This window comes from Tamandua tetradactyla, chromosome 1 (assembly GCF_023851605.1).
Source record: "Tamandua tetradactyla isolate mTamTet1 chromosome 1, mTamTet1.pri, whole genome shotgun sequence".
NCBI classification, from domain to species: Eukaryota; Metazoa; Chordata; class Mammalia; order Pilosa; family Myrmecophagidae; genus Tamandua; species Tamandua tetradactyla.
Window position 1 is genome coordinate 107,637,555 of NC_135327.1, and position 27,790 is coordinate 107,665,344.

The 27,790-nt window shown below is 37.5% G+C and overlaps 1 protein-coding gene across 3 annotated transcripts in view; it reads left to right on the forward strand.

Moving 5' to 3' along the window:
* Positions 1-27,790, forward strand: part of ANKMY2 (ankyrin repeat and MYND domain containing 2) — a 68,931-nt gene that overhangs the window by 39,984 nt on the left and 1,157 nt on the right. For all 3 annotated transcript variants that reach the window (XM_077122361.1, XM_077122360.1, XM_077122368.1), the window contains 5 exons: positions 9,538-9,698; positions 13,959-14,173; positions 14,962-15,097; positions 24,402-24,530; positions 26,255-26,384. In XM_077122361.1, coding sequence (XP_076978476.1) covers positions 9,538-9,698; positions 13,959-14,173; positions 14,962-15,097; positions 24,402-24,530; positions 26,255-26,384 — 771 coding nt within the window. The remainder of the gene's footprint in view (positions 1-9,537; positions 9,699-13,958; positions 14,174-14,961; positions 15,098-24,401; positions 24,531-26,254; positions 26,385-27,790) is intronic.

Below are 27,790 nucleotides of genomic sequence, written 5' to 3' on the forward strand. Positions count from 1 at the left end.
AACATCCTGGTTTTTCTCCTTCAACATTTATTTTTTGTATTCGTCTTAGTTTTTATATGTATTCGGCATTCATAAAATAAAACCAGTAAAACTAAATATTTAGTAATTTCAAATATAAACAGTTAAGTATGCAATATCACATAAACAATTTCTACTTATAAAGCATGAATTTGAAATATACATATTGCTTTAATATGTTTGTAGCAGATTAATTAAAATAAGGTAGCAAAATAATCTAAGCATTATCTAAAATTTTAAAACTCACAAAAATTTTTTTCTTTTCAAAAAGATGTCATCTTAAGAAACCCTAATCCTGTGACAATGTCATTTTTAAATAGCAGGAATTTTTTTTTTTTTCTTTTTTTTTTTATTAATTAAAAAAAGAATTAACAAAACAATTAGAAATCATTCCAATCTACATGTACAATCAGTAATTCTTAATAACATCACATAGTTGCATATTCATCATTTCTTAGTACATTTGCATCGATTTAGAAAAAGAAATAAAAAGACAACAGAATAAGAATTAAAACAATAATAGAAAGAAAAAAAAACAAAAAAAACAAAAAACCTATACCTCACATGCAGCTTCATTCAGTGTTTTAACATAATTGCATTACAATTGGGTAGTATTGTGCTGTCCATTTCTGAGTTTTTATATCCAGTCCCGTTGTACAGTCTGTATCCCTTCATCTCCAATTATCCCTTCTCTTTTTTTTTTTTTTTAATTAACAGAAAAAAAGAAATTAACCCAACATTTAGAGATCATACCATTCTACACATGCAATCATTAATTCTTAACATCATCACATAGCTGCATGATCATCATTTCTTATTACATTTGCATTGGTTTAGAAGAACTAGCAACATAACCGAAAAAGATATAGAATGTTAATATAGAGAAAAAAATAAAAGTAATAATAGTAAAATCAAAACAAAACAACACAAAACAAAACAAAAACCTATAGCTCAGATGCAGCTTCATTCAGTGTTTTAACATGATTACTTTACAATTAGGTATTATTGTGCTGTCCATTTTTGAGTTTTTGTATCTAGTCCTGTTGCACAGTCTGTATCCCTTCAGTTTCAATTACCCATTGTCTTACCCTGTTTCTAACTCCTGCTGAACTCTGTTACCAATGACATATTTCAAGTTTATTCTCGAATGTCCGTTCACATCAGTGGGACCATACAGTATTTGTCCTTTAGTTTTTGGCTGGATTCACTCAGCATAATATTCTCTAGGTCCATCCATGTTATTACATGGTTCATAAGTTTATCTTGCCTTAAAGCTGCATAATATTCCATCGTATGTATATACCACAGTTTGTTTAGCCACTCTTCTGTTGATGGAGATTTTGGCTGTTTCCATCTCTTTGCAATTGTAAATAATGCTGCTATAAACATTGGTGTGCAAATGTCCGTTTGTGTCTTTGCCCTTAAGTCCTTTGAGTAGATACCTAGCAATGGTATTGCTGGGTCGTATGGCAATTCTATATTCAGCTTTTTGAGGAACCGCCAAACTGCCTTCCACAGTGGTTGCACCCTTTGACATTCCCACCAACAGTGGATAAGTGTGCCTCTTTCTCCGCATCCTCTCCAGCACTTGTCATTTTCTGTTTTGTTGATAATGGCCATTCTGGTGGGTGTGAGATGATATCTCATTGTGGTTTTGATTTGCATTTCTCTAATGGCCAGGGACATTGAGCATCTCTTCATGTGCCTCTTGGCCATCCGTATTTCCTCTTCTGAGAGGTGTCTGTTCAAGTCTTTTTCCCATTTTGTAATTGGGTTGGCTGTCTTTTTGTTGTTGAGATGAACAATCTCTTTATAAATTCTGGATACTAGACCTTTATCTGATATATCATTTCCAAATATTGTCTCCCATTGTGAAGGCTGTCTTTCTACTTTCTTGATGAAGTTCTTTGATGCACAAAAGTGTTTAATTTTGAGGAGTTCCCATTTATTTATTTCCTTCTTCAGTGCTCTTGCTTTAGGTTTAAGGTCCATAAAACCGCCTCCAGTTGTAAGATCCATAAGATATCTCCCAACATTTTCCTCTAACTGTTTTATGGTCTTAGACCTAATGTTTAGATCTTTGATCCATTTTGAGTTAACTTTTGTATAGGGTGTGAGAGATGGGTCTTCTTTCATTCTTTTGCATATGGATATCCAGTTCTCTAGGCACCATTTATTGAAGAGACTGCTCTGTCCCAGGTGAGTTGGCTTGACTGCCTTATCAAAGATCAAATGTCCATAGATGAGAGGGTCTATATCTGAGCACTCTATTCGATTCCATTGGTCGATATATCTATCTTTATGCCAATACCATGCTGTTTTGACCACTGTGGCTTCATAATATGCCTTAAAGTCAGGCAGCGCGAGACCTCCAGCTTCGTTTTTTTTCCTCAAGATGTTTTTAGCAATTCGGGGCACCCTGCCCTTCCAGATAAATTTGCTTATTGGTTTTTCTATTTCTGAAAAATAAGTTGTTGTGATTTTGATTGGTATTGCATTGAATCTGTAAATCAATTTAGGTAGGATTGACATCTTAACTATATTTAGTCTTCCAATCCATGAACACGGTATGCCCTTCCATCTATTTAGGTCTTCTGTGATTTCTTTTAGCATTTTTTGTAGTTTTCTTTATATAGGTTTTTTGTCTCTTTAGTTAAATTTATTCCTAGGTATTTTATTCTTTTAGTTGCAATTGTAAATGGGATTCGTTTCTTGATTTCCCCCTCAGCTTGTTCATTACTAGTGTATAGAAATGCTACAGATTTTTGAATGTTGATCTTGTAACCTGCTACTTTGCTGTACTCATTTATTAGCTCTAGTAGTTTTGTTGTGGATTTTTCCGGGTTTTCGACGTATAGTATCATATCGTCTGCAAACAGTGATAGTTTTACTTCTTCCTTTCCAATTTTGATGCCTTGTATTTCTTTTTCTTGTCTAATTGCTCTGGCTAGAACCTCCAACACAATGTTGAATAATAGTGGTGATAGTGGACATCCTTGTCTTGTTCCTGATCTTAGGGGGAAAGTTTTCAATTTTTCCCCATTGAGGATGATATTAGCTGTGGGTTTTTCATATATTCCCTCTATCATTTTAAGGAAGTTCCCTTGTATTCCTATCTTTTGAAGTGTTTTCAACAGGAAAGGATGTTGAATCATGTCGAATGCCTTCTCTGCATCAATTGAGATGATCATGTGATTTTTCTGCTTTGATTTGTTGATATGGTGTATTACATTAATTGATTTTCTTATGTTGAACCATCCTTGCATACCTGGGATGAATCCTACTTGGTCATGATGTATAATTCTTTTAATGTGTTGTTGGATACGATTTGCTAGAATTTTATTGAGGATTTTTGCATCTGTATTCATTAGAGAGATTGGTCTGTAGTTTTCTTTTTTTGTAATATCTTTGCCTGGTTTTGGTATGAGGGTGATGTTGGCTTCATAGAATGAATTAGGTAGTTTTCCCTCCACTTCGATTTTTTTGAAGAGTTTGAAGAGAATTGGTACTAATTCTTTCTGGAACGTTTGGTAGAATTCACATGTGAAGCCATCTGGTCCTGGACTTTTCTTTTTAGGAAGCTTTTGAATGACTAATTCAATTTCTTTACTTGTGATTGGTTTGTTGAGGTCATCTATGTCTTCTTGAGTCAAAGTTGGTTGTTCATGTCTTCCCAGGAACCCGTCCATTTCCTCTAAATTGTTGTATTTATTAGCGTAAAGTTGTTCATAGTATCCTGTTATTACCTCCTTTATTTCTGTGAGGTCAGTAGTTATGTCTCCTCTTCCATTTCTGATCTTATTTATTTGCATCCTCTCTTTTCTTCTTTTTGTCAATCTTGCTAAGGGCCCATCAATCTTATTGATTTTCTCATAGAACCAACTTCTGGCCTTATTGATTTTCTCTATTGTTTTCATGTTTTCAATTTCATTTATTTGTGCTCTAATCTTTGTTATTTCTTTCCTTTTGCTTGCTTTGGGGTTAGCTTGCTGTTCTTTCTCCAGTTCTTCCAAATGGATAGTTAATTCCTGAATTTTTGCCTTTTCTTCTTTTCTGATATAGGCATTTAGAGCAATAAATTTCCCTCTTAGCACTGCCTTTGCTGCGTCCCATAAGTTTTGATATGTTGTGTTTTCATTTTCATTCGCCTCGAGGTATTTGCTAATTTCTCTTGCAATTTCTTCTTTGACCCAGTCGTTGTTTAGGAGTGTGTTGTTGAGCCTCCACGTATTTGTGAATTTTCTGGCACTCTGCCTATTATTGATTTCCAACATCATTCCTTTATGGTCCGAGAAAGTGTTGTGTAAGATTTCAATCTTTTTAAATTTGTTAAGACTTGCTTTGTGACCCAGCATATGGTCTATCTTTGAGAATGATCCATGAGCACTTGAGAAAAAGGTGTATCCTGCTGTTGTGGGATGTAATGTCCTATAAATGTCTATTAAGTCTAGTTCATTTATAGTAATATTCAGATTCTCTATTTCTTTGTTGATCCTCTGTCTAGATGTTCTGTCCCTTGATGAGAGTGGTGAGTTGAAGTCTCCAACTATTATGGTATATGAGTCTATTTCCCTTTTCAGTGTTTGCAGTATATTCCTCACGTATTTTGGGGCATTCTGATTCGGTGAGTAAATATTTATGATTGTTATGTCTTCTTGTTTAATTGTTCCTTTTATTAGTATATAGTGTCCTTCTTTGTCTCTTTTAACTGTTTTACATTTGAAGTCTAATTTGTTGGATATTAGTATAGCCACTCCTGCTCTTTTCTGGTTGTTATTTGCATGAAATATCTTTTCCCAACCTTTCACTTTCAACCTATGTTTATCTTTGGGTCTAAGATGTGTTTCCTGTAGACAGCATATAGAAGGATCCTGTTTTTTAATCCATTCTGCCAATCTATGTCTTTTGATTGGGGAATTCAGTCCATTGACATTTAGTGTTATTACTGTTTGGATAATATTTTCCTCTAACATTTTGCCTTTTGTATTATATATATCATATCTGATTTTCCTTCTTTCTACACTCTTTTCCATATCTCTCTCTTCTGTCTTTTTGTATCTGACTCTAGTGCTCCCTTTAGTATTTCTTGCAGAGCTGGTCTCTTGGTCACAAATTCTTTCAGTGACTTTTTGTCTGAGAATGTTTTAATTTCTCCCTCATTTTTGAAGGATAATTTTGCTGGATATAGGAGTCTTGGTTGGCAGTTTTTCTCTTTTAGTATTTTAAATATATCATCCCACTGTCTTCTAGCTTCCATGGTTTCTGCTGAGAAATCTACACAAAGTCTTATTGGGTTTCCCTTGTATGTAATGGATTGTTTTTCTCTTGCTGCTTTCAAGATCTTCTCTTTCTCTTTGACCTCTGACATTCTAACTAGTAAGTGTCTTGGAGAACGCCTATTTGGGTCTAATCTCTTTGGGGTGCGCTGCACTTCTTGGATCTGTAATTTTAGGTCTTTCATAAGAGTTGGGAAATTTTCAGTGAAAATTTCTTCCATTAGTTTTTCTCCTCCTTTTCCCTTCTCTTCTCCTTCTGGGACACCCACAACACGTATATTTGTGCGGTTCATATTGTCCTTGAGTTCCCTGATACCCTGTTCAAATTTTTCCATTCTTTTCCCGATAGTTTCTGTTTCTTTTTGGGATTCAGATGTTCCATCCTCCAAATCACTAATTCTATCTTCTGTCTCTTTAAATCTATCATTGTAGCTATCCATTATTTTTTCTATGTTTGCTACTTTATCCTTCACTTCCATAAGTTCTGCGATTTGTTTTTTCAGTTTTTCTATTTCTTCTTTATGTTCAGCCCATGTCCTCTTCATGTCCTCCCTCAATTTATCGATTTCATTTTTGAAGAGGTTTTCCATTTCTGTTCGTATATTCAGGATTAGTTGTCTCAGCTCTTGTGTCTCATTTGAGCTATTGGTTTGTTCCTTTGACTGGGCCATATTCTCAATCTTTTGAGCGTGGACAGTTATCTTCTGCTGCTGGCGTCTGGGCATTTATTCAGATTTCTCTTGGTGTTGGACCCAGCAAGGTTGTAATATTTTTCTGTGAAATCTCTGGGTTCTGTTTTTCTTATCTTGCCCAGTAGGTGGTGCTCGTGGCACACGTTTGTCTGCGGGTCCCACCAGTAAAAGGTGCTGTGGGACCTTAAACTTTGGAAAACTCTCGCCGTCCGGGGGGTTCGCTAGCCGAAACGGCTTGAGCCGGCCCGGGGTCCGAACGCAGGGAGGGTTGCTGGTCGCCGCAGCCAGGGAAAGAGCCCGTCCGAATTTCCTAGTCGGCCCTGGGCAACAAGCGTGGCGGGAGGGCGCCAGCGGCAGCGGCCCGCCCGAGAGAGTGCACGTTCCCCGGGAGTCACGGGTTTGGAAGGGGCCTCCCCCACCCGTCACCGTTCTCCGCGGCCTGGGGGTTTCCGATCCAATTCTCTCAGTTGGTCCGGGGGCTGCGCGTGGTGTGGGTGCCAGCCGTCTTTGTTTCAGGGGACCGCCTCTCCAATTCTCCCAGCCGGCCCGGGAAGGGGGAAGGGAGTAACTCCGGCCGCTTGCCACCCCGCCCGGTAAGGCCCGCGCGCCTCGGCGATCTCACCCGAGCTGCTTCTCTCAGCCAGCCAGCCGTTCCAGGATGGGGTACGCTGTCTTTTTTATCTCTGTTGTGGCTTTGGGCGCTTTCTGTATCGTTTCTACTCCCCTAGTAGGTGTCCTGGAGAAGAAACTAAGATCCGCGCGTCTTACTAAGCCGCCATCTTCCAGGAAATCCCAATAGCAGGAATTTTTATATACAAATATTTCCAGCTGCTAACAGAGCTTTCTTTGATGAAATAGTTTGGGAATTAATGAGAAAATACCATTAGAGGCCAAGTCCGTATTTTCTTCTGACCCATTTCTCTTCATTTAATCCTATGTCTAGTTTGATATTTTTGAGGAGACATTTTAGAAAGCCTTTATTATTGTTAAAAAGGAATATCTATATTTTTAATGAAGCTGGTACATCCAGCTTCTGGAATTCTGTTTAAAGAAAGAATGTCCAGTCTGTCTACTTCTTCCCCAATTTCTTCATATATAGAGTTACCATAATGATATTATTGCTGTCATGTTGATATCCCGTTTATATGGAAAGTCTTCAGACAAGTATGAGAGTTTTTCGAGCAATAGGATTTTTATTTGTTCAGTTGCTGTTTTAGTTTGGTAGCTGCCGGAATGCAATATGCCAGAAATGAAATGGCTTGAACAAGGGGAATTTAATAAGTTACTAGTTTATAGTTCTAAGGCCGAGAAAATGTCCCAATTAAAGCAAGTCTGTAGAAATGACCAATCAAAGGCATCCTGGGAAAGATACCTTGGTTCAAGAAAGCCGCTGATATTCAGGGTTTCTCGCTCAAGTGAGAAGGCACATGGTGAACAGGGTCAGGGTTTCTCTCTTATCTGGAAAGGCATGTGGCGAACATCATCTGCTAACTTTCTCTCCTGGCTTTTTTTATGAAGCTCCCCAGGAGGCGTTTTTCTTCTTCATCTTCAGAGGTCACTGGCTGGCAGTCTCTGCTTCTTGTGGCTATGCTATGTCATTCTGCTCTCTCAGAATCTCTTTCATTCTCCAAAATATTGCCTCTTTTATAGGACTTCAGAAACTAATCAAGATCCACCCAAATGGGTGGAGACACGACATCACCTGCTCCAGCTTAACATCCACTCTTGATTGAGTCACATCTCCAGGGAGATGATCTAATTGCAATTTTAAGCATACAGTACTGAATAGGGATTAGAAGAAATGACTGTCTTTACAAAATGGGATTAGGATTAAAACATGGCTTTTCTAGGGTACATACATCCTTTCAAACCAGCACAGTTGCCATTTTTCTCTCTCTTCTTGAACATTATGGACATAAAGAGGATCACTTTCTAAACATATGGTTTAGAAATAAATAATGGAGCTTTCTGATTGGAAAAATGAATCTAAAAACAAAGCAAAGCAAAAAGCCCTGTTGTTTTGACACTTAGTAATGCTTAGAATACCAAAAATGATATTGTAATCCCTACTAAAGTCTCTCTTCAAATCTAGATATTCATCTCTGTGAATTTTTGTCTGTTTTGAGATATTTTATACACTTCATTTGTATATTACTATTTTAATTCTCAATAGTAATGAAGATTACCACTTTGAGTTCACCTATTAATTCTTTGAAGCATTTTGTGGTTCTATAAAGCCTGTTTATGTGCTCTAGTTGAACCCGCGTGATTTCCATGCTTCTTTGTGTTGTTTGTGGTGGTGGTGGTGTTGCGTTTGATTATATCAGTACACTTCCTACCGAGGAAGCTCAGTGTCGGAGGCAGTGCACAGTCTTCCAAGTTGCTGGGTCCCTTGGGTGCTTTGTACCTCCTAGGCAGTGTCATAAACCCGATAAGGTTGTGGAGCATTGGCCAACTGGGAGTAGTGATAGGCACCAACATCATACCTGTGGATCTGAGACACAAGGAGGAGACCATTCTACTCCTGGTCATCCCAAGCATTCCCAGGGGTGGTCCTTGGTCAGTATCATGCACTGGCATCCAGCTTACCCACACTGCAACCCCCTGCAGGTCACCTGTTGACGGCAGGTTCCAGCAGCTCCTCCCAGGACCGTGCACAGGTGGGCAGGGATCACACGGGTCACCAAGGGCAGCCACAGCATCTAAGCCCTCTCCCCAGGACTTTCCACACAGGTCCCTCGGTGTCTGTCAGGCAGAGAGGAGGAAATCTCTGCTCTAAGATCCAGGAAGAGCCGGCAGCTTCAGTGTGCCCTGCAGCCTCTGCCTACCTGTGAGAGTGGCACTGCCTTGCCCCAGAGAGGTGGAGGAGAAGGAGCTGGGAGGGGTGGCAACAGGAAAGCATAGTCAGGCTCCCAGCTTTGGACAGGAAAGGTTTTCTTTTCATGATGCCATTTCCTACCCTGGAGATGGCTTAGAGAAGTGGGTTAGAGATCTATGCAAAGCCATGATGTGGATTGCAAGCTTATGGGAGCAAACGCTCTTTCTCTAATTACTTATACAAAACGGCCAAGCTTTTCTTAAATGTAAGAGGGTGGAATTAATAATAATTAATAATGATGATACTACTAACAAAAACCTTTACAGAAAAAATTAAGACTATGCATAAATGAAGCCACATATCATTAGGGAAGTCTGATATCATTTGTGTAGGGGTGGAAGATGAGACATTAAACTACAGCAACTTTTATAGAATATTTAAAGTCAATTATAAATTGAACTCTACTTTTTTTTGTAAACCATATAATCTTCATGTGTATTGTGGATTCTGTATCTTTGAAAAATGAGATTGTTTCTTGGCTTTACAATGTATGATGGTAAGCATTCTTCAAAATGTTACCTCTCCACCTCTTCTTCTGTCTCCTTTTCTAAAAAATGAAGGCATGGATGCATGCTTACTTCACAAGTAAACAGAGCAACATAATTAATACAAGCTTAGAAATTGTCTTATATTTAATAATAAAATAACAGATTTTCTGTTTTTCTATTAAAAGGTCAACATGACTGTGTGACTATAATCAACAATTTCTTTCCTCGAGAGAGACTGGATTATTACACTAAACCCCAGGGACTGGATAAAGAGCCGAAACTCCCCCCAAAGTTGGCAGGCCCACTGCACAAAATCATCACCACCACGAATCTTCATCCTGTCAAGGTACTGTGGTGTCTGTGATATTTGCTTTTCAATAAAAGATTGATTCAGAGTTTCAACTGCTATTATTTTATAGGATCCTTAATTATCTTAGTTTGGGTTTTGTAGATGTAGAGCTTGCAATGGGCTCTCTTGTTCAGTTGACTTATTGAAGGTCAAAACCTGGAAGTAAGTGAGAGAAACATACCAGAGTAGGAGGAAAAGCTGGGCAAAGGGGTGGGTTCAGCTGAAGCCCGTCTTCACCTCATCCCACAGGGAGTCGGGGTATAAATGGCTCCACAGAGGTAAGGGAGCCAGGTTTTTTGCTGGTCACTCAGCCAGTCAGTCAGTCCATCCATCCTTGGCTGGGGTCTGTTCCCAGAGAGAAGGGCAGTCTCCAGGGCAGTGCCAAGTGAGGCTCCCTTGGGACAGGGGTGGTTCTGCAGAGGAGGAGGCAGTTCTGATCCCTTCACAGCGAACACACAGCAGCCCAGGGTGGTGCATGAGTCTGGGTGGGGCCCACCTGCACCTACTGCAATGATTATCCTGTGGGATATTCTGAAATGTAATCTCGAATGTATTTTTAATGCAGATAGCTACTTGTGCCTCTAAGTAATAAAATTCGGGCAATTAGTCAGAGTTGAGGAGATTTTCCAACTTTGTAGACCAATACACCATGTGATACATTACCTCTTGTGGTGTAATTGGGAAACTTCAAGGATATTCTGAACTATTATCATTGCTATGTTCTTCATATTTTATATATCGCTATTTAAAAAAATATATATAGTGATTTTTTCAAGAGACATTTGTCCAAATGAACATAATTTCCTCAATGAGTCATCGTGGGAAATGCCATGTGTGCTACAGTAATGCTGTCCTTTTACAAATCCAGAGCTGCGTGGTGAGCATGACAGAAGTCAGTAAGTTGAGTCAAAAGTTGTGATTTTGTCTTATTACAAGTTGTTACTATAATGTAGTGAAAAAAATTTCCTTGTAATTCTGTCACAAAAGAGGAATCTATGGAATATACTGAGCACCATTAAAATAAGTGGGTGGTTCTTGTAAAGCAACTCTTTTGAAGACCAGCACTCACTTGAGGATGTATGTTCCAAAATGTGTGCAATCTTATTATTTTATTATTACGTTCCTTAGCATACCATTTTTGAAGCTTAAGAAATAAAGAAAAGATTCTGGTATATTTCCCTCCACCCTAATTAATTTTCTGGGCCTCCAACAGGGATGAAAAAATTAACAGATATCTTATTCATAAGACCCAAAAGTGGACACTGCTCTCCCTATTTTTTTTTTTTTTTTTTTTTTTTTTTGCATGGGCAGGCACCGGGAATCAAACCCGGTCTCTGGAGTGGCAGGTGAGAATTCTGCCTGCTGAGCCACCCTGGCCTGCCCTCTCCCTCTTTTGATTTTACAAAATTCAGTGTTTTATGTAACATTCTGAAAGAACTGTTAGAGGAAACACTTGTGATCCTAAGGAGGCAAAGATGGGATTCAGCTGTGAATCACAGGTTCGTCTATCTTGAGGAAATTATATGAGACTTAGAATTTAACCTTTAGAAAATGTTCAGTCTCTTCGGTGTGGGTGCATCCTCCCCACAGCACAGGTGAGGAAAGAGAGCTCGCCCTCTCCATCCTTCCTACTTAGGGTGGGGCAGCTGGAGCAGGGAGACCAGCTGTGGTCGGAGACCAACCAGTGTGTGTGATTTTATAAGACCCTTTGTCCCCACTCCCCCTGCCTGAGCACTGCAGGATATGCTATAGTTTAAATTGGTTTGAAGAAGTTCTCAGTGTTTTCCTTTAATCAGAAAAAGACAGAAAAAAATGTTTCTACCCCTCAGATTGCAATAAAGTATGAAAAAGTTTTTTATTTTTACATGGAACCCATTCTTTCAGGTTAAATGTCCTAAGAATTATTGTCATTAAAGGCATATATTTTGAGTAAGTTAGACTAAGGGCATATTGTTTAAGTTGTAAATATATACAATCTGAAATAGCCTACATAAGTGTTTTTTTAGGGCATTTAGTCTTATAAAAGAGGCTGTTTTTGAATAGAGTAATTTCCTTCAGACCAGATTGCTTGCTTTTGTAGGTATAAATGATCTATTCACTTGAAAACCTTTCTTTTTAATCCCTGCTTTGGATCAAAGCTACTCAGTTGCTTTTGTGGTGACCCACTTTCAATGCTTTATACCTTTTCAAGCTAGCATGGTTCTCAGGTGGATTATTATAAAAAAAGTAACTAACAGCTCATTTATGTAAAGTCAAATACCTTTTGAAATAAGTACAGAAATCCTCCCAAATACACAACTCACCTTTTCCTTGCAGTGCATCTAACACAGTTATGTCTGCATCTAGGTTCAGTGGCTGCTATAGCAATAAGGATGTGTTTGATTCAAAAGGGACTAGGGAAATTGTACTCATGCCTAAAATACAAAGGTTATGAAGGTGAAAAATAGAACCACAGGAAAAAATGACGACAGAGCTGAACAGAGCCTGTGGCTAGATAGAAGGCAGATGGGGGTAAACGTGATCTTGTCATTTTAACAAGATTTTCAGACGCGGAATTGTGATTTAGTTATTTACAGAAACAAAATGGGATTTAAAACACGAAGAGAACTCCAGATGCCACTTCATAACAATCCTTTGGGAGATATGATCCGTCTGGTTTTTATGCTGTCAGGAATATATTTGCTCCTTCTCAGTAATTAATAATGATTTCCTTTTTAATATATTACTTCATAATGTTGCAGAGATTAAAGGAAGAAAATAGTTCAAATATTCTTATATATGCAACTACCTAAATGTTTTGGTAAGCTCATAGTAGAACTGTGGTTATTTTTCTTTGTGTATATTGCTAAATATTACAAAATAAGTAAGATCTAATGTCTACAAAAAATAATCATCAATTGGGGTTCTATTTGAGTTTTTTTAAAAGAATTTTTACATGTAAATTTAAAATCCTATGATTTGATTCTAAATGCCTAATATAAAAATATTGAACCAAATAGTTTCAAATGATCGCAGTTGATAATAGAAATATAAACAGGTAATTTATGAGCCCTTTCTTCTGTGCCAGTTAATTTTTGATTTGTTATAGTAGGGGACGTTATCAGCAAATTTAATAATAAGGTTTCTGGCTTCACTTAATATTCACTTAAAAAATCTAATATTTTATTAAGTACTAGATTATAAGTGAAATAATTGAATACATACATAAATCTTGTAGTATCAAAAATAAGTGACAGTCCTCTTTTAATTTCATAAGGCCATTCAATCTGTGTTAAATTTCCAAGTAGGAGGCTAAGCCTGGTCTTTACTTAAGCAAGCAAATGATCTTTTCTTCATGTCTAAAGAAAAGAATCTAATTCCTGGAATTTGCTACCTGTTGGTCCCTAGCATATGCAATACCCGGAATTAGTATTTAGCTGTATCACGCTGGTAAACAGGTACTGACTGACTTTCTGCTCTGGGAAGATAGAGGTGCCCGTATTACACATACTTTACATTGCTGTTGTGCCACCATGGATATTTATGGCTGCCCCATGCAGAGCTACTTCAGGTAATATGCTCTAGAGCAAAGCCAATAAAAACATATTCCACATCGTGCTAAATTTTAGCTTAATCTGTGCAAATATGGGAAGTTGTGGTGTTTGTAACACATAGGACTGGATAATTCTCTAAAAATCCCCCATATGAAGCTGTTTATGATATCCTTCCCCCTTGATCTTTTATCATTATCAGAGATGATTGGGAAATTATCCTTAGGAAAATTTCCAAGAAAAAATATAGCTCTGTAAAATTATCAACTCCCAAGAATTAATGAGAATTGTAGTTTTCCTGATCATGAAATCCTAGAGCTGGGTAATAGCACCTAAAAGTGATGATAATGCAGTGGTTTGCTTCTAGATATAAAGGGTGCACAAATATGTCATTTCTGTCTTTAGAAAAAGTGCTTTTAAAAGAGACAGTAAAACCATGTGCTCTGAGTGGCATACCAACACCCTGCTTTAGCTAGATGCAGGTCACATTGTAACTTTGAAGTATACAGTTCAAGAGACTCCACATTATCTGAGTACTTTGTGAATTTGTTTTATAGCTTTGATCAGTGGCAATTTGCATTCTAATTTGAACTAAAGTAGTAAATAGATAATGCTAAGAGAGATTTTTTTTTTTTTGGTAATCATTTGAAATCAACCAAAACTGACTACCTGCTTTGTATATGGAAATGTCTCATGGCATTTTTAAGCTCATTGTAATTTCTTCTAGATTGTGATGCTCCTCAATGAGAATCCCCTACTGGCAGAAGAAGCAGCCCTAAATAAATGCTACAAGGTGATGGATTTGATCTGTGAAAAATGTATGAAGCAAAGAGACATGAATGAAGTATTGGCTATGAAGATGCATTATATCAGCTGTATCTTTCAGAAATGCATTAACTTCTTAAAAGACGGAGAGAATAAACTGGACACTCTGATCAAAAGGTATGTTGTTACCCTGTCATATATAAAATGCACTCGAGTGGATGATATTTTATGTGAAGCCTCTATGGATTTAAAAATTAGTCTTTTTAACAGCAGTTATATTGTTGTAGGGTCATATTTAGTCCATGAGAAATTATACTTAAGGGGCAGTTTTGTACTTAGATTATTTAGTTCTGTGTACCATACAGTGATGCTGTGAGGTATTGAGTACTGTTATCCCCAATTTCCAGATGAGGATTCTGAGGTTTGGAGTGGCTAACTCACATATGTGAGATCACACAGATAGAAAGTGGCCGAAGTCTGCGAGAATTGGTCTGTTATGGTGTAGATTGTTGCTCCATAGTCATAAGGCTTCATTGTCTCTCTAGTACTGCACTTAGGAAAGCTTGCGTGTGACCCTTGTTCTCTGACCAGCAGGGATCAGATTTTCCCATAGGTTTACTGAGAAAAGGGGACAAAGTCAGAAGTGTGTGACTCAGTGACAGTTTTCATTCTTTGTGCAAATAACTGACGTGGAGATAAGTAACTGTTAATTTGGTAATGGTGTTGGGCATATTTTATGGTGGGGTCATCTCTGCCTGTACTGCTCAGGCCTCTAAACCTGTAAGGTCAAGCCACATGTACAGGTTGAACAAGAATGACTTTGAATTGAGTCCGTCACGATGATTTAGAGGGACCATGAAAATCTTAAGTAGAAGAGAAGAAATGACTAAAGTTTCATGGGTTCTGTGGGGAGGAAATGCTTAGTGGGTCAACTCCAAGTATATAAAAAAACATTTATCTTTCAGCTTGTTAAAAGGCCGAGCTACGGATGGCTTTCCCACCTATCAAGAAAAGATCATTAGAGAAAGTATCAGAAAATTTCCTTACTGTGAAGCTACCCTCCTCCAACAGCTGGTGCGAAGCATTGCTCCTGTTGAAATTGTAAGGCTTCCCTTGATTAAGTTAGCTCTATCAGTAAGACCTGATCACTGCATTCTGTACACTTAAGAGCAAGTTTTCTTTAATATTTATTTGAATTGTTTTAGAAAGTTTCCAGGAACACAGGTTGGAGATAGCTTTGTCTATCAGACCTGCTTCTCTTTATGTTTCCCCTCTGGTCAGCCTTTTACATTTTTCCAGCTGGTAGTTTAATAAACAATATTTCTCTGTGTCAGTATGTGGATGATTATAGTATGAACTTATTTTATTCTTGCATTTGAAAAAAATTATGGTAATATATATACAACATAAAATTTTCCATTTTTACCACTTTTATGTATACAGTTCATTGGCTTTAGTGGCATTAGTTACCCTCACAATGTTGAGCTGCCATCACCACCCCCCCCATTACCCCAAACAGAGACTCTGGACACACTGAGCATTATTCCCCATTCCTCACCCTGACCCCTGGTCCTCGTAACCTATAATCTACTTTCTGTCTTTATAAATTTGCATATTCTAGTTATGGCATGTAAGTGAAATCATACAATATTCTTCTTTAATGGCTTATTTCACTCAACAGGTTGTCTTCAAGGTGCATCCGTATTGTAGCACAAATCAGTGCTTCATTAACTTTTAGGGCTGAATAATATTCCATTGGATGTATATATCCCTTTTGTTTATCTGCTCATCAGTTGATGGACACTTGGGTGGCTTTCGCCTTTTGGCAATTGTGAATAGTTCTGCTGTGAACATCAGTGTGCAGTATCTGTTTGAATCCCTCCTTTTAGTTCTTTTGGGAATATACGTAGGAGTGGGATTGCTAGGTCATATGGTAGCTCTGTGCTTAGCTTTCAGAGAAACCACCAAACTGGTTTCCACAATTTATACTTCCACAGTGTATAAGGGTTCTCTTAACTCTGCATCCTTGCCAACCCTTGTTATTTTCCATTTTTTTATAAATAACAACCATCCTAGTCAGTGTGAAGTGGTAACTTATTAAGGTTTTCATTTGTATTTCTGTTAGTGACTAATAATATTGACAACTTGTATGTGCTTTTTGGCTATTTGTGTGGAGAAATCACTATTCAAGCACTTTGCCCAATTTTTTAAAAATCTTAATGCAATTTTATTGATATAGATTATATATTCACATACCATGTAATCATCCAAAATATACAATCAATGGTTTACAGTATCATCCTATAGCTGTGCATTTATCATCAAAATCGACTTTTTTCTCTTTTTTTGTGAAAAATAACATATAGACAAAAAAGCAATAGATTTCAAAGCACATCACAGTTAATTGTAGAACAGATTTCTACAATTTTAGATTTTTACTTCTAGCTGCTCTAAGATACTGGAGACTAAAAGAAATATCAATATAATGATTAGGCAATCATACTCATTTGTTAAACCCTACCTTCTCTGTATTACTCCACCATCTCCTTTGATCTTTCTCCCACTCTTTAAGGGTATATGGGCTATGCCCATTCTAACTTTTTCAGGTTGGAAGGGGTTATGATAATATGGGGTAGGAAAATGGAAGTAGCTGATGTTCTAGAGAGGCTGGCCCCTCTGCGTTTCAGAACTTATCTGGCCCTGGAACCCATCTGGAGGTTGTAGGTTTCTAGAAGGTAATCCTAGTGCATGGAACCTTTGTGGAATCTTATATAAAGCCCTTGGTGTTCTTTAGGGTTGGCAGGAATGGTTTTGGTTGGTATTTGGCAAACTAAGATAGGCAGCAATGTTTAATAGAAGCTTGCATAAGAGTGGCCTCCAGAGTAGCCTCTTGAATCTATTTAAACTCTCTCAGCCACTGATACCTTGTTTGTTATACTTCTTTTCCCCCTTTTGGTCAGGATGCATTGTCGATCCTATGGTGCCAGGCCCAGATGCTGCCAGGGAGACTTTCACCCCTGGATGTCATGTCTCACATAGTGGGGAGGACAATGGTTTCACTTGCAGAGTTGGGCTTAGAGAGAGGCCACATCTGAGTAGCAAAAGAGGTCCTCTGGAGGTGACTCTTAGGCATACCTGTAGGTAGGCTAAGCTTCTCTGCTAGATAAATGAGCTTCACAAGAGCAAGCCTCAAGACCAAGGGCTTGCTCTATTACCTTGGGAGTCCCTAATGTTTGACAGTATCAGAGGTTTCCCTGGTGGTAAAATTTAGCAGTTCCATGTTTTTTCCCCCATCCTTCAAAGGGCTTTGCCAATACTTTTTTTCCAACTTTATTATTATTTTTAAAATATTTTTGTTGTGCACAACAAGCAAACATACAAACATTCTATACATGGTGCACAATCAGTGGCTCACAATATCATCACATAGTTGTGTATTCATCACCACGACATTTTTTGAACATTTACATCTCTCCAGCAAAAGAAATAAAAAAGAAAAAACTCATCCACACCATAGCCCTTACTTCTCCCACTCATTGACCACTAATATTTCAATCTACTCAATTTATTTTAAACTTTGTTTACCCTATTATCTGTTTATTTTTTTATCCATATTTTTTACTCATCTGTCTGTACCTCAGATAAAAGGAGCATCAGACACAAGATTTTTACAATCACATAGTCACATTGCAAAAGCTATATCATTATACAGTCATCTTCAAGAAACAAGGTTACTGGAACACAGTTCTACAGTTTCAGGTACTTCCCTCTAGCCACTCTAATACACCATAAACTAAAAAGGGGATATCTATACAATGCGTAAGAATAGCCTCCAGGATAACCTCTCGATTCTGTTTGAGAGATCTCAGCCACTGAAAATTTATTTTTTCTCATTCCTCTCTTCCCCTGTTTGATCAAGAAGTTTTTCTCAATCCCTTAATGCCGAGTCCCAGTTCATCCCAGGATTTCTGTCACATGTTGCCAGGGAAGTTTACACCCCTGGAAGTTATGTCCCACATAGAGGAGGAAAGGCAGTGAGTTCACTTACCATGTTGGCTTAGAGAGAGAGAGCCCACATCTGAGCAACAAAAGAGGTTCTCTGGGGATGACTCTTAGGCCTGATTTTAAGTAGGTTTAGCCTATCCTTTGCAGGGATAAGTTTCATAGGGGCAAAGCCCAAAATTGAGGGCTTGGTTTATTGATTTGTTTGCCCCCCTCCCCCCGCTTGCAAGAATATCAGGAACTCTCCAAATAGAGAAGTTGATTTTTCCTCCTTTTCCCCAGTACCCCAAGAGGCCTTTGCAAATATTTCTTTATTCACTGTTCAGATCACTGTGGGATTTATCGGGCCATCACACTAACCTGGACAAACCGACAAAATCTCATCCCCTATTCAAGGTTCCATATACTTGTGGTGTTCAATTAAACTGACCATACAAGTTAAATTAGGAAATGTACTTGTCGAAATATAAATTTTGTACCAAATAAATGTTTCTCGCTTTAGTCTCACAACAAGTTGCAGTTTTAAGATATGAATAACCATCTATTTTTAACACCCTGCAATACTGACATTCCTTTGCTCTTCTTCAAGCAAAAAGATTTTTTCATTTGTTCATTTAATCACTATTATTGTACAATCCAAGCATTCCTAAATTATACCATCTCAGTCTTTATCGTCTATTTTTCCTTCTGGTTTCATATGTGTCCCCAGCACTTCTCCCTCTATCATTCTCACATTCTGCTTCATTCAGTGTACTTACATTATTGTGCTGCAATCAGGTAGTATTGTGCTACCCATTTCTGAATTTTTACAAGCAGTCCTGTTGTACAATCTATATCCCTTTTGTCTCAATTACCCAATCTTTACCCTATTTCTATCTACTGATATAACCTGTGTTCTTAACTGAAATTCTCCAAGTTCACTCATTAATGTTAGTTCATATCAGTGAGACCATACAGTACTTATCCTTTTGTTTCTGCCTAATTTCACTTAGCATAATGTCCACAAGGTTCATCCACATTGTTACATGCTTCATGACTTTATTCTGTCTTATACAGCTGTGTAATATTCCATCATATGTATATACCACAGCTTATTTAGCCACTCATCTTTTGATGGACATTTGGGCTGTTTGCTTCTCTTGGCAATCATAAATAATGCTGCTGTAAACATAAGTGTGCCAATGTCCGTTTGTGTTCTTGCCTTCATGTTCTCTGAATAGATATCTAGCAATGGTATTGCTGGATCATATGGCTATTCTATACTTAGCTTCCTGAGGAACCCCCAAACTGCTTTTCACAGGGTTGTACCATTTTACTTTCCCACCAACAGTGCATAAGTGTGACTCTTTCTCCACATCCTCTCCAGCACTTGTCATTTTCTGTTTTATTGATAATGGCCATTCTGGTGGGTATAAGATGATTTCTCATTGTGGTTTTGATTTTCATTTCCCTAATAGCCAGTAAAGTTGAGCATCTTTTCATGTGCCTTTTAGCCATTTGTATTTCTGAGAAGTGTCTGTTCATGTCTTTTGCCCATTTTTAAATTGGGTTGTTTGTCTTTTTGTTGTTGAGTTGAAGAAACTTTTATATATTCTGGATACTAAACCCTCATCTGGCATGTGGTTTCCAAATATTGTCTCCCATTGTGTAGGCTGCCTTTTTACTTTCTTGACAAAGTTCTTTGATGCACAAAATTGTTTAATTTTGAGGAGTTCCCATTCATCTATTTCTTCAATGCTTGTGCTTTGGGTGTAAGAGCTAGGAAACCATAGTTTTCCTAGTTTTATAAGATATTTCCCTACATTTTCTTCTAAAAATTTTGTGGTCTTAGCTCTAATGTTTAGGTCTTTGATGATTTTGAGTTAATTTTTGTATAAGGTATGAGAAACAGATTCTCTTTCATTCTTTTGCTTGTGGATATCCAGTTCTCCAAGCACCATTTATTGAAGAAACTCTTCTGTCCCAGCTGTGTTGGCTTGACTGCTTTATCAAAGATCAATTGTCCATAGATGAAAGGGTTTATATCTGAACACTCTATTCAGTTCCATTGGTCAGTATTATCTTTATGCCAGTACCATACTATTATGACCACATTTTTACCATCTGCTTAACATACTCTGGGATTTATGCAGGCATTACATTAAGCTATACAGAATTATAGGCCCTCATTCCCATTCTGGGCCCCCTGTGTTTCGGTTGTTTAAATGATCTATCCAAATTGTTTGAATTAGATTATATGCTACAGAAGATTTAAGTTCTGAACAAAATAAGCCTTTCTTCGTTTAGTCTCATAGAGTAGGTGAAGTTCTAAAATGCAAACAATGTCTTCCTTACTCCTGTGTTCTGAATTACCTTAATTCAGATCTGATTGGCTTCATTCTTATCTCTAAATACCAGGCTATACATATATAGCACAGCCTCTCCAAGTCTAGAAATAGCAATGATCGCTCCAGACTAACTGTGACTACTATAAGAGCTTACAAACTAGGCCCTGATTTTCTTACAAGTATTTTCTAAATGAGACTATACAGCTTTTGCTCTTTTGTTTTTGGCTTATTTTTCCTCACAGTGTGTCCCATGGGTTCATTCACATTGTTGCATGCCTCACAGCTTCATTCCTTTCTGTAGCAGCACCATATTCAATCATATGTATCCACCTCTGTTCACTGTTCTACTTTTAGTCAGTGCATCCCCAGCCACCACCATCCATAGACCTTTGCTCATTTTTTAATTGGGTTGTTTGTCTTTTTGTTGTTGAGAGGTAGGAGTTCCTTATTTATTATAGTACTAACCCTTATCAGATATATGATTTGCAGCTATTTTCTCCCATTCTTTTCACTTTCTTGATAATGTCTTTTGATTCAGAAAAACTTTTAATTGTGACAAAGTCCACTTTATCTATTTTTTCTTTTGTTCTGGTACTTTTGGTGTTATATCTAAGAAATTACTGCCAAATCCAAGGTCATGAAGATTTTCCTCTGTGTTTTCTTCAGAGACTTTTATGGTTTTAGCTCTTGTATTTAGGTCCTTGATCAAGGACCCTTTTTTAAAAAAACTTTTTTATTGTATAATTTAACATATATACAAAGCAAAGAAAGAAAAAAAAGCAATATTTTTCAAAGCACTCTTCAAAAAGTAGTTACAGGACAGATCCCAGAGTTTGTCATGGGCTACCATACAATCCTCTCAGATTCTTCCTTCTAGCTGCTCCAGAATATAAGAGGCTAGAAAGAGTAAAATAAATATTTTTTTATCATCACAATTGACTTTTTTTCCTTCTTTTTTTGTGAAAAATGACATATATACAAGAAACCAATATATTTCAAAGCACAGCACCACAATTAGTTGTAGAATAGATTTCAGAGTTTGGCATGGGGTACAATCCTAGGTGCTCTAAGATACTGGAGACTAAAAGAGATATCAATTTAATGATTCAGCAATCATATTCATTTGTTAAATCCTACCTTCTCTGTATAACTCCACCATCACCTTTGATCTTTATGTCCCTCTTTTTAGGGGTGTTTGGGCTATGTCCATTCTAACTTTTTCATGTTGGAAGGCACTATTAATAATACAGGGTAGGGAGATGGAACTATCTGGTGTTCTGGAGAGGACGGGCCTTCTAGGTTTCAAGACTTATCTGGACCAGGGACCCATATGGAGGTTGTAGGTTTCTGGAAAGTTACTCTAGTGCATGAAACCCTTGTGGAATCTTATATATTGCCTTGATCCATTTTTGTATATGGTTGGAAGTAGGTGTTCATTTTCATTTTCTTGCACGTGAACATGAGTTTTGTTAGCACCATTTATTTGTTCTCCCATTGAATGGTTTTGGTACCCTTTTTGAAATCAGTTGGTCATAAATGTATGGGTTTATTTCTGGATGTTTAATTCTATTCTATTTGTCTCTATACGGCAGAATAACACTTTTAATTACTGTATTTTTTTTTAATTTTATTAATTAAAAAAAATTGCAAGAAACAAACATTCCCAACACATACACTCAGCAATTCACAATATTGTCATAATTACTGTAGTTTTGTAATAAGTTTTGAAATTGGGAAGTATGAGACCTCCGTCTTTATTCTCTTTAGAGATCTTTTTTTGCTCTTTGGGACCCAAAGTCTCCTTGGTTAAACTTATTTCTAGATATTTTATTCTTGTAGGTGCTATTGTAACTGGAATTGTTTTCTTAATTTCCATTTCAGATTGTTTATTGCTGCATAGGAACACAACTGTTTTATGCATGTTAATCTTGTCTCTTGCAACTTTGTCAGATCTGTTTATTAGGTCTAGTAGTTTTTTTTGTGTGGCTTCTCTGGGGTCTTTTTAAAATTTTGTTCTTCCTTAGCTATATATTTAACTCTCCAGAAATACTTGCTTATCTAGAATGCTTGCAGTTGCGAAGTTCCCAGATAATTACTGGGTTTTGTTACACTGCAGGTTTATAAACCTCCACAGTGATGCAAACTTTTCTCCTCAGGAGTGGTTCTTCTTGGGCCTGGCCGACTGAGAAATGCCTGTGTCACTTCGCAGCAGTACTGACGCCAGGGCCCTCCTGCAGAGGTTTTGATTCACCATGCCTGGTTTGGTGAAGATGTTTCGCTTTATCAGTCGGCAGTGTATATTTTAGGTGCCTAAAATGATTCTTATTTTAAAAAGTAGATGGCAAGATTTTGTGTAAGTTGTTATCTTTCAGTGGTGACAAGAAAGGAAGAAATGTTCTATATGGTTAATCTGCTGTGCCATTGTTGATTTTTCTGAAGCATCAAGTCACACTGACAGACTCCTAGCAACATATCCCTTCAGTTACAGATATGAGAACATGAGCATCTGGTCTGACTCTTACAGAAGTCCCACTTTGGGGAGACTTTGAATAGGTCTTATGTAGGTTGTAAAAAAAAAAAAAAAGGAAGTTTAATTGTTATAAAATCTGTTGCTTTGTCGAACAGACTGTTACTTGAACCAGTACTCTACTTGAGTCAAAGGAAATACAGATTTATAAGTGTTCAGTAGACGCTTAATATCCAGTAGGATATTAAGTATCAGTAATTATCAAACTTTAGTATATTTCGGAATTACCTGGGGGTATTTGTAGTAATGCAGCTACCTAAACCGTATCTTCAGAGATTCCATTCTGGAGAAGGTACAGGCCAAGGGCCAAGGCCTGAAATGTGAGCATTCTCTGACACACACTGGCATTTGAGCACAGTGGGTGTAGAGTTTTCTTTCTGATGGAATTAGTAACTTAAATATCTAATATCTGTGATTTAATTTTCCCCACCATTACACAGTCTTCATTCCAAAACAAATTTCTTAGCCTTTTAGCAAGAAAGCAAATTTAGTCTTTATTATTTGTATTCAGAAGAGAATGGCAGTTTCAAAAGGAATACTACACTTAAAATACCTCCTAAAGCATTTGAATAATTTGTTTGATTACCTTACATGTACAAAAGAGTGGATGTTGTTCTCAGGGGATATTTTTAAATCTCAGTTATGTGAAGTTGGTAAAATAATATGAAGACAGCTGTTCTCAGAAACAATTCTCATGAACGAACAGCAAATAAATTGAGATTCAAATGATGAAAAACGACAAAATTGTAGGTGGGGATAAGTGAATAAATTTTGAAACCTTAGAACCATGAGCTGTTAGGTGTAGTTAAGATGACTAGATACTATGTAATTATTTTTGCTTGCTCTAAATAGGTCTTAATATTATCATTGTAGATATATAAGTATTTACCTTTATAATTTTCTGTGTAAGACGTTCCATAAGTCCTCTTTAGCAAACTCATTCTAATTTTCAGTAATCCTATGGTAATTTTCATACTTTGGACTTTTCTTAGTAGTCCAATAAACTTGGAAAATTCCTATGAGAAAAGTGATAATTTAACTATTTAAATTGCAGACACACATCAAGTAAATAGTTTTAAAAATATAGTCTTTAAAATACTTTAAATTACACCAAGTTTTAAGAACTACGATACTTGAACTTTGTGCTACACCTCTGAATTGGCCTGCAGAATATGTAAATTGTCTTCATGCCAGTTCTCAGAAGAAAAGTTCACTCTGAGTTCATTTTCCTCTATATGAAATCAGTGTGGGTTTATTGAATAATCCTAATTGAAAAATGATCTACTTCTAAAGTAGGGTCAATTTTTTTTTTCTGTACTTATTGAGGTCCATGACACCTCCCAAATGTAATCTCTGTGTAGAGACAGGTAGTCTCCAAAGAGTGGGATGTTATTCCTGTTTTCCTAGATAAAGTCTGTGTAATCTCTCGCTTTAATGATTTTTTCTTCTCTTACATCTCTGTTCTGGATGGCATTTTTCATGGGGTGACATCTGTCATCTTTGCATGGTGATTTCTGAGTTCTTTCTCATCTCCCCATGTCCTTTCCAGGGTTCTGATCCCACTGCATTCTCCGTACTTACCCAGGCCATCACAGGTCAGATGGCTTTTGTGGATGTCGAATTTTGCACAACCTGTGGAGAAAAAGGAGCAAGTAAAAGGTGCTCAGTGTGCAAAATGGTAAGGATGAAGTTCTGTTTAGTTCACTGATACCTGGTTTGGATGTTCATCCAAGCTGATGCTGGTTTCAATGATGTATAAATGTCACAGTTGAGTTGTTCAATACATTAGTTTTCTAATACATTTTAATATATTATCTGTAAAGTATTATATCTCCAACTTTTAGAGTACAGTACAGATGTAAATCTGCACCCTGTCTACCTTCTGCCAAAGTCCTAGGCTGCCTCAGTTTCTACCCTGACCACCTCAGAAAGAGAAAGGAAAGGAATAAGTGAACATGAGAAAATAAGAAAGAACCGTTTTCCATAGTGCAGGAGTATTAAGGCTGGTTAGGTATGGAAGTTCAGAATAAAACAATCCGTAAGTGTGTACTCTTATCTCTTCTGATGTTGACTTTAATTGCAATTTCGTCATCAACTCTCCTTATAAAACCACCGCTCCTCTAACTGTAACCAGTCTTTCCTCTCTATAGGCTATCCTCCCCACCTGTGCCAGAACCATCTTCATATAACTGATGTTCCTCTTTTTTATACCCACATATTGTGCACAGGCATGTGTGTACACATTCATTTTGCCCTATAAATAACGATTTCCTGTTGATTGTAAGGTTGAAACTTTGCAGCATATTATTTGAAACCTATCACAGTAGGCTGTAACCTGTTTCACCTCCTTAATTACTTACTTCTCTGAACTTCATGTTTCATTATGTGAAATGGAGATAGAGATGTGAGAGTTTAACGAGACAATCTATACCGTTTAACTATTGGTGCATTAGAAAACACTTCCTTAATTCAGTGCTTAAAGCAACAGGCATCTATTATTTCTGCCACGTTTGTAGTTAGCTGGGCTGTGCTCCACATTTCTCTCATCCTCCATGAAGCAGCATGTTCTCATGTTTGATGGCAGAGACATTAGTAGGAAAGTGAAAACACATGATGTCTCTTGAGGCCCAGCCTTGAAATTATCACTGTCTTATTATTTGCCAAAACAAGTGATTTGGCCAAATCTAAAGCTAAATTTCCATCCCCTCACTTAAAGGAACTTTGAGATCATGGACAGAGAGAAGAATGAAGAACTGGGGAAAACAGTTCAATCTACTAGACCACTTATGTCAGAGGGCCTAATAGAGTGCTTGGCATATAATAAAGTGTTTAATAAGGTTTATTCCCACCTGTGTACTGCTCCCTACAAAGATCAGAGCTGTGTTGACATCAAATTTTTTGCCATTCTTGAACATATCGTTCACTGCCCAATTCCTACATTTTTTTTACAAGATATACCCTCCATCTAGAATGTTTCTTTCCCATTACCTTGTCTCCCCTGACTTCCCTAGTCAAGGCTTCCTCTGTGCTTCCATTACTGTTCCATCCTGTACCACCCTGTGCTGTATTATAACAACTTAGGTATTCATCTCCCCCCAATCTGCCTCATCCTAACTCTTTCTCAGCCTAGGGTATCTGGGACAGCTGTATCTTCTTTGTTCTGTCAGGTAGTAGGTTCTTAATAAACTGGTTGTTAGAGAGTGTCGGTACATTGCTACTTGTATATCCATTATTGTTCTAAAGTATAAGCTAACAAAATCAGTATACATCTATACATCACGACTTTGAAATTGAGGAGGGAAAACAACATTTTTACAGCATAATTCTCTATTTAATGTCCTAGCTGGAAAATCATGGAAGTCACAACTCTTGAAATGAACATAAACCTACAATTGCTTTCAGGTAATATACTGCAATCAAACCTGCCAGAAAACACATTGGTTTGCACATAAAAAAATCTGTAAGAATCTAAAGGACATTTATGAGAAGCAACAATTGGAGGCTGCCAAAGCAAAGAGTCAAGAGGAGAACAGTATGTATATTAAAACCGAGCTCATGCTAGTTTTCAGCAGGGAGGGGAATGATAGCTGACATTAACACACAGCACACAGGAACTGATTCTTGTCTGGAGACTAAGGAAACTTGTTGTAACCAACATTAAGGTCACACTGAAACTCAGCGTGCCCCTGTTTCAAGTCCTTGGCTTGGTGCACAGGATGCAATCAGCACTGGAAAACAAGGAGACATAGAATTCTGAAGATTGTAGTTGGGTGCACATCCTACTGTCTAGCCCACAAGTCTGCCCTGGGACATGGGGCCCCAATGGGCACTCACTTATATTCTGCTCAAGAAGGATTTTAAGAATGAGAAAAGAATTCAATTTCCCCTAATGGCTACCAAAAGATCTTAAAGCTTGAAGCCTTTAAATTTCTTAAATTTCAAAACTATGAGGACTTTACAGAGTAAATCTGTAAATTACAGATTAAGTTGCAGATCTAATTTACAGATTAAATTTCTACAAGTGGCAGAGCAGTGAGTTACAAATTGTTTTTCTCTGCATCCCTTGTAAGGTATATGACTTGTTTCCAACCAAAACAGTGAGTTGCTTCAGCAGTGTTCCCCATAATGGGGAGGAGCAGAGCCCCGCCCCCCAGCCCTCCCCCCAGAGAATGCATTATATATTTTGGGGGGAATGTACACAGATTTAAAAGTTGCCCCGATGATTCTGATCCTGTGTGGTTTCCTCCATCCCTCGAGGGACTGTGCCCACTTCTCACAGGATTGTACTCATGGGATTGGATGCTGTGCACAAAATTAAATCACTCAGCATGAAGAGAATACACCAGGCTTTTTCACTGCCATGCCGTCTCCTGCTTCCTGAACCAATTTTTTTTAGCCTGTGTGTTGAGGACAGAGAATAACAGCTTTTTGTGTAGCAAACAAGCCACGGTGAGAGAACAGAATTGTCAGTAGAAGGGGATCTCCCAGCTGCTAAGCATCAGCCACATGTCACACTGTTCTGACTATCCTAAGGTCTATGAACACCCTCATTCTTCACAGATGTAGCACGGGCTTTCTGATCCCTGTCTTATAGATAGGGAAGCAACTTTCTGTGAAGAGATGCGGCAATTACTTATCCAGGGACATCAAGCTCATTAAAGGCAAAGCTATATGAGAACACAGATTTTGTCAAATCTCAAACAACAATTCTGATTAAGAGGCCTGTTTTTGGAGCCAGGAACCTGAATTCAAATCCTGATTCTGCTGCTTACTAGCTGTGCATTTTGAGCAAGTTACTATACCTCTGTGTTCTCTGTTTGTAAAGTATAGATAATGTATTAACCTCATATGGTTATGGGAATTAAAAGAGTTAATACATGTAAAGCACTTAAAAGAAAGTTTGGCACTTGTTGGGAAGAAAATAACAATTTCTTTTCT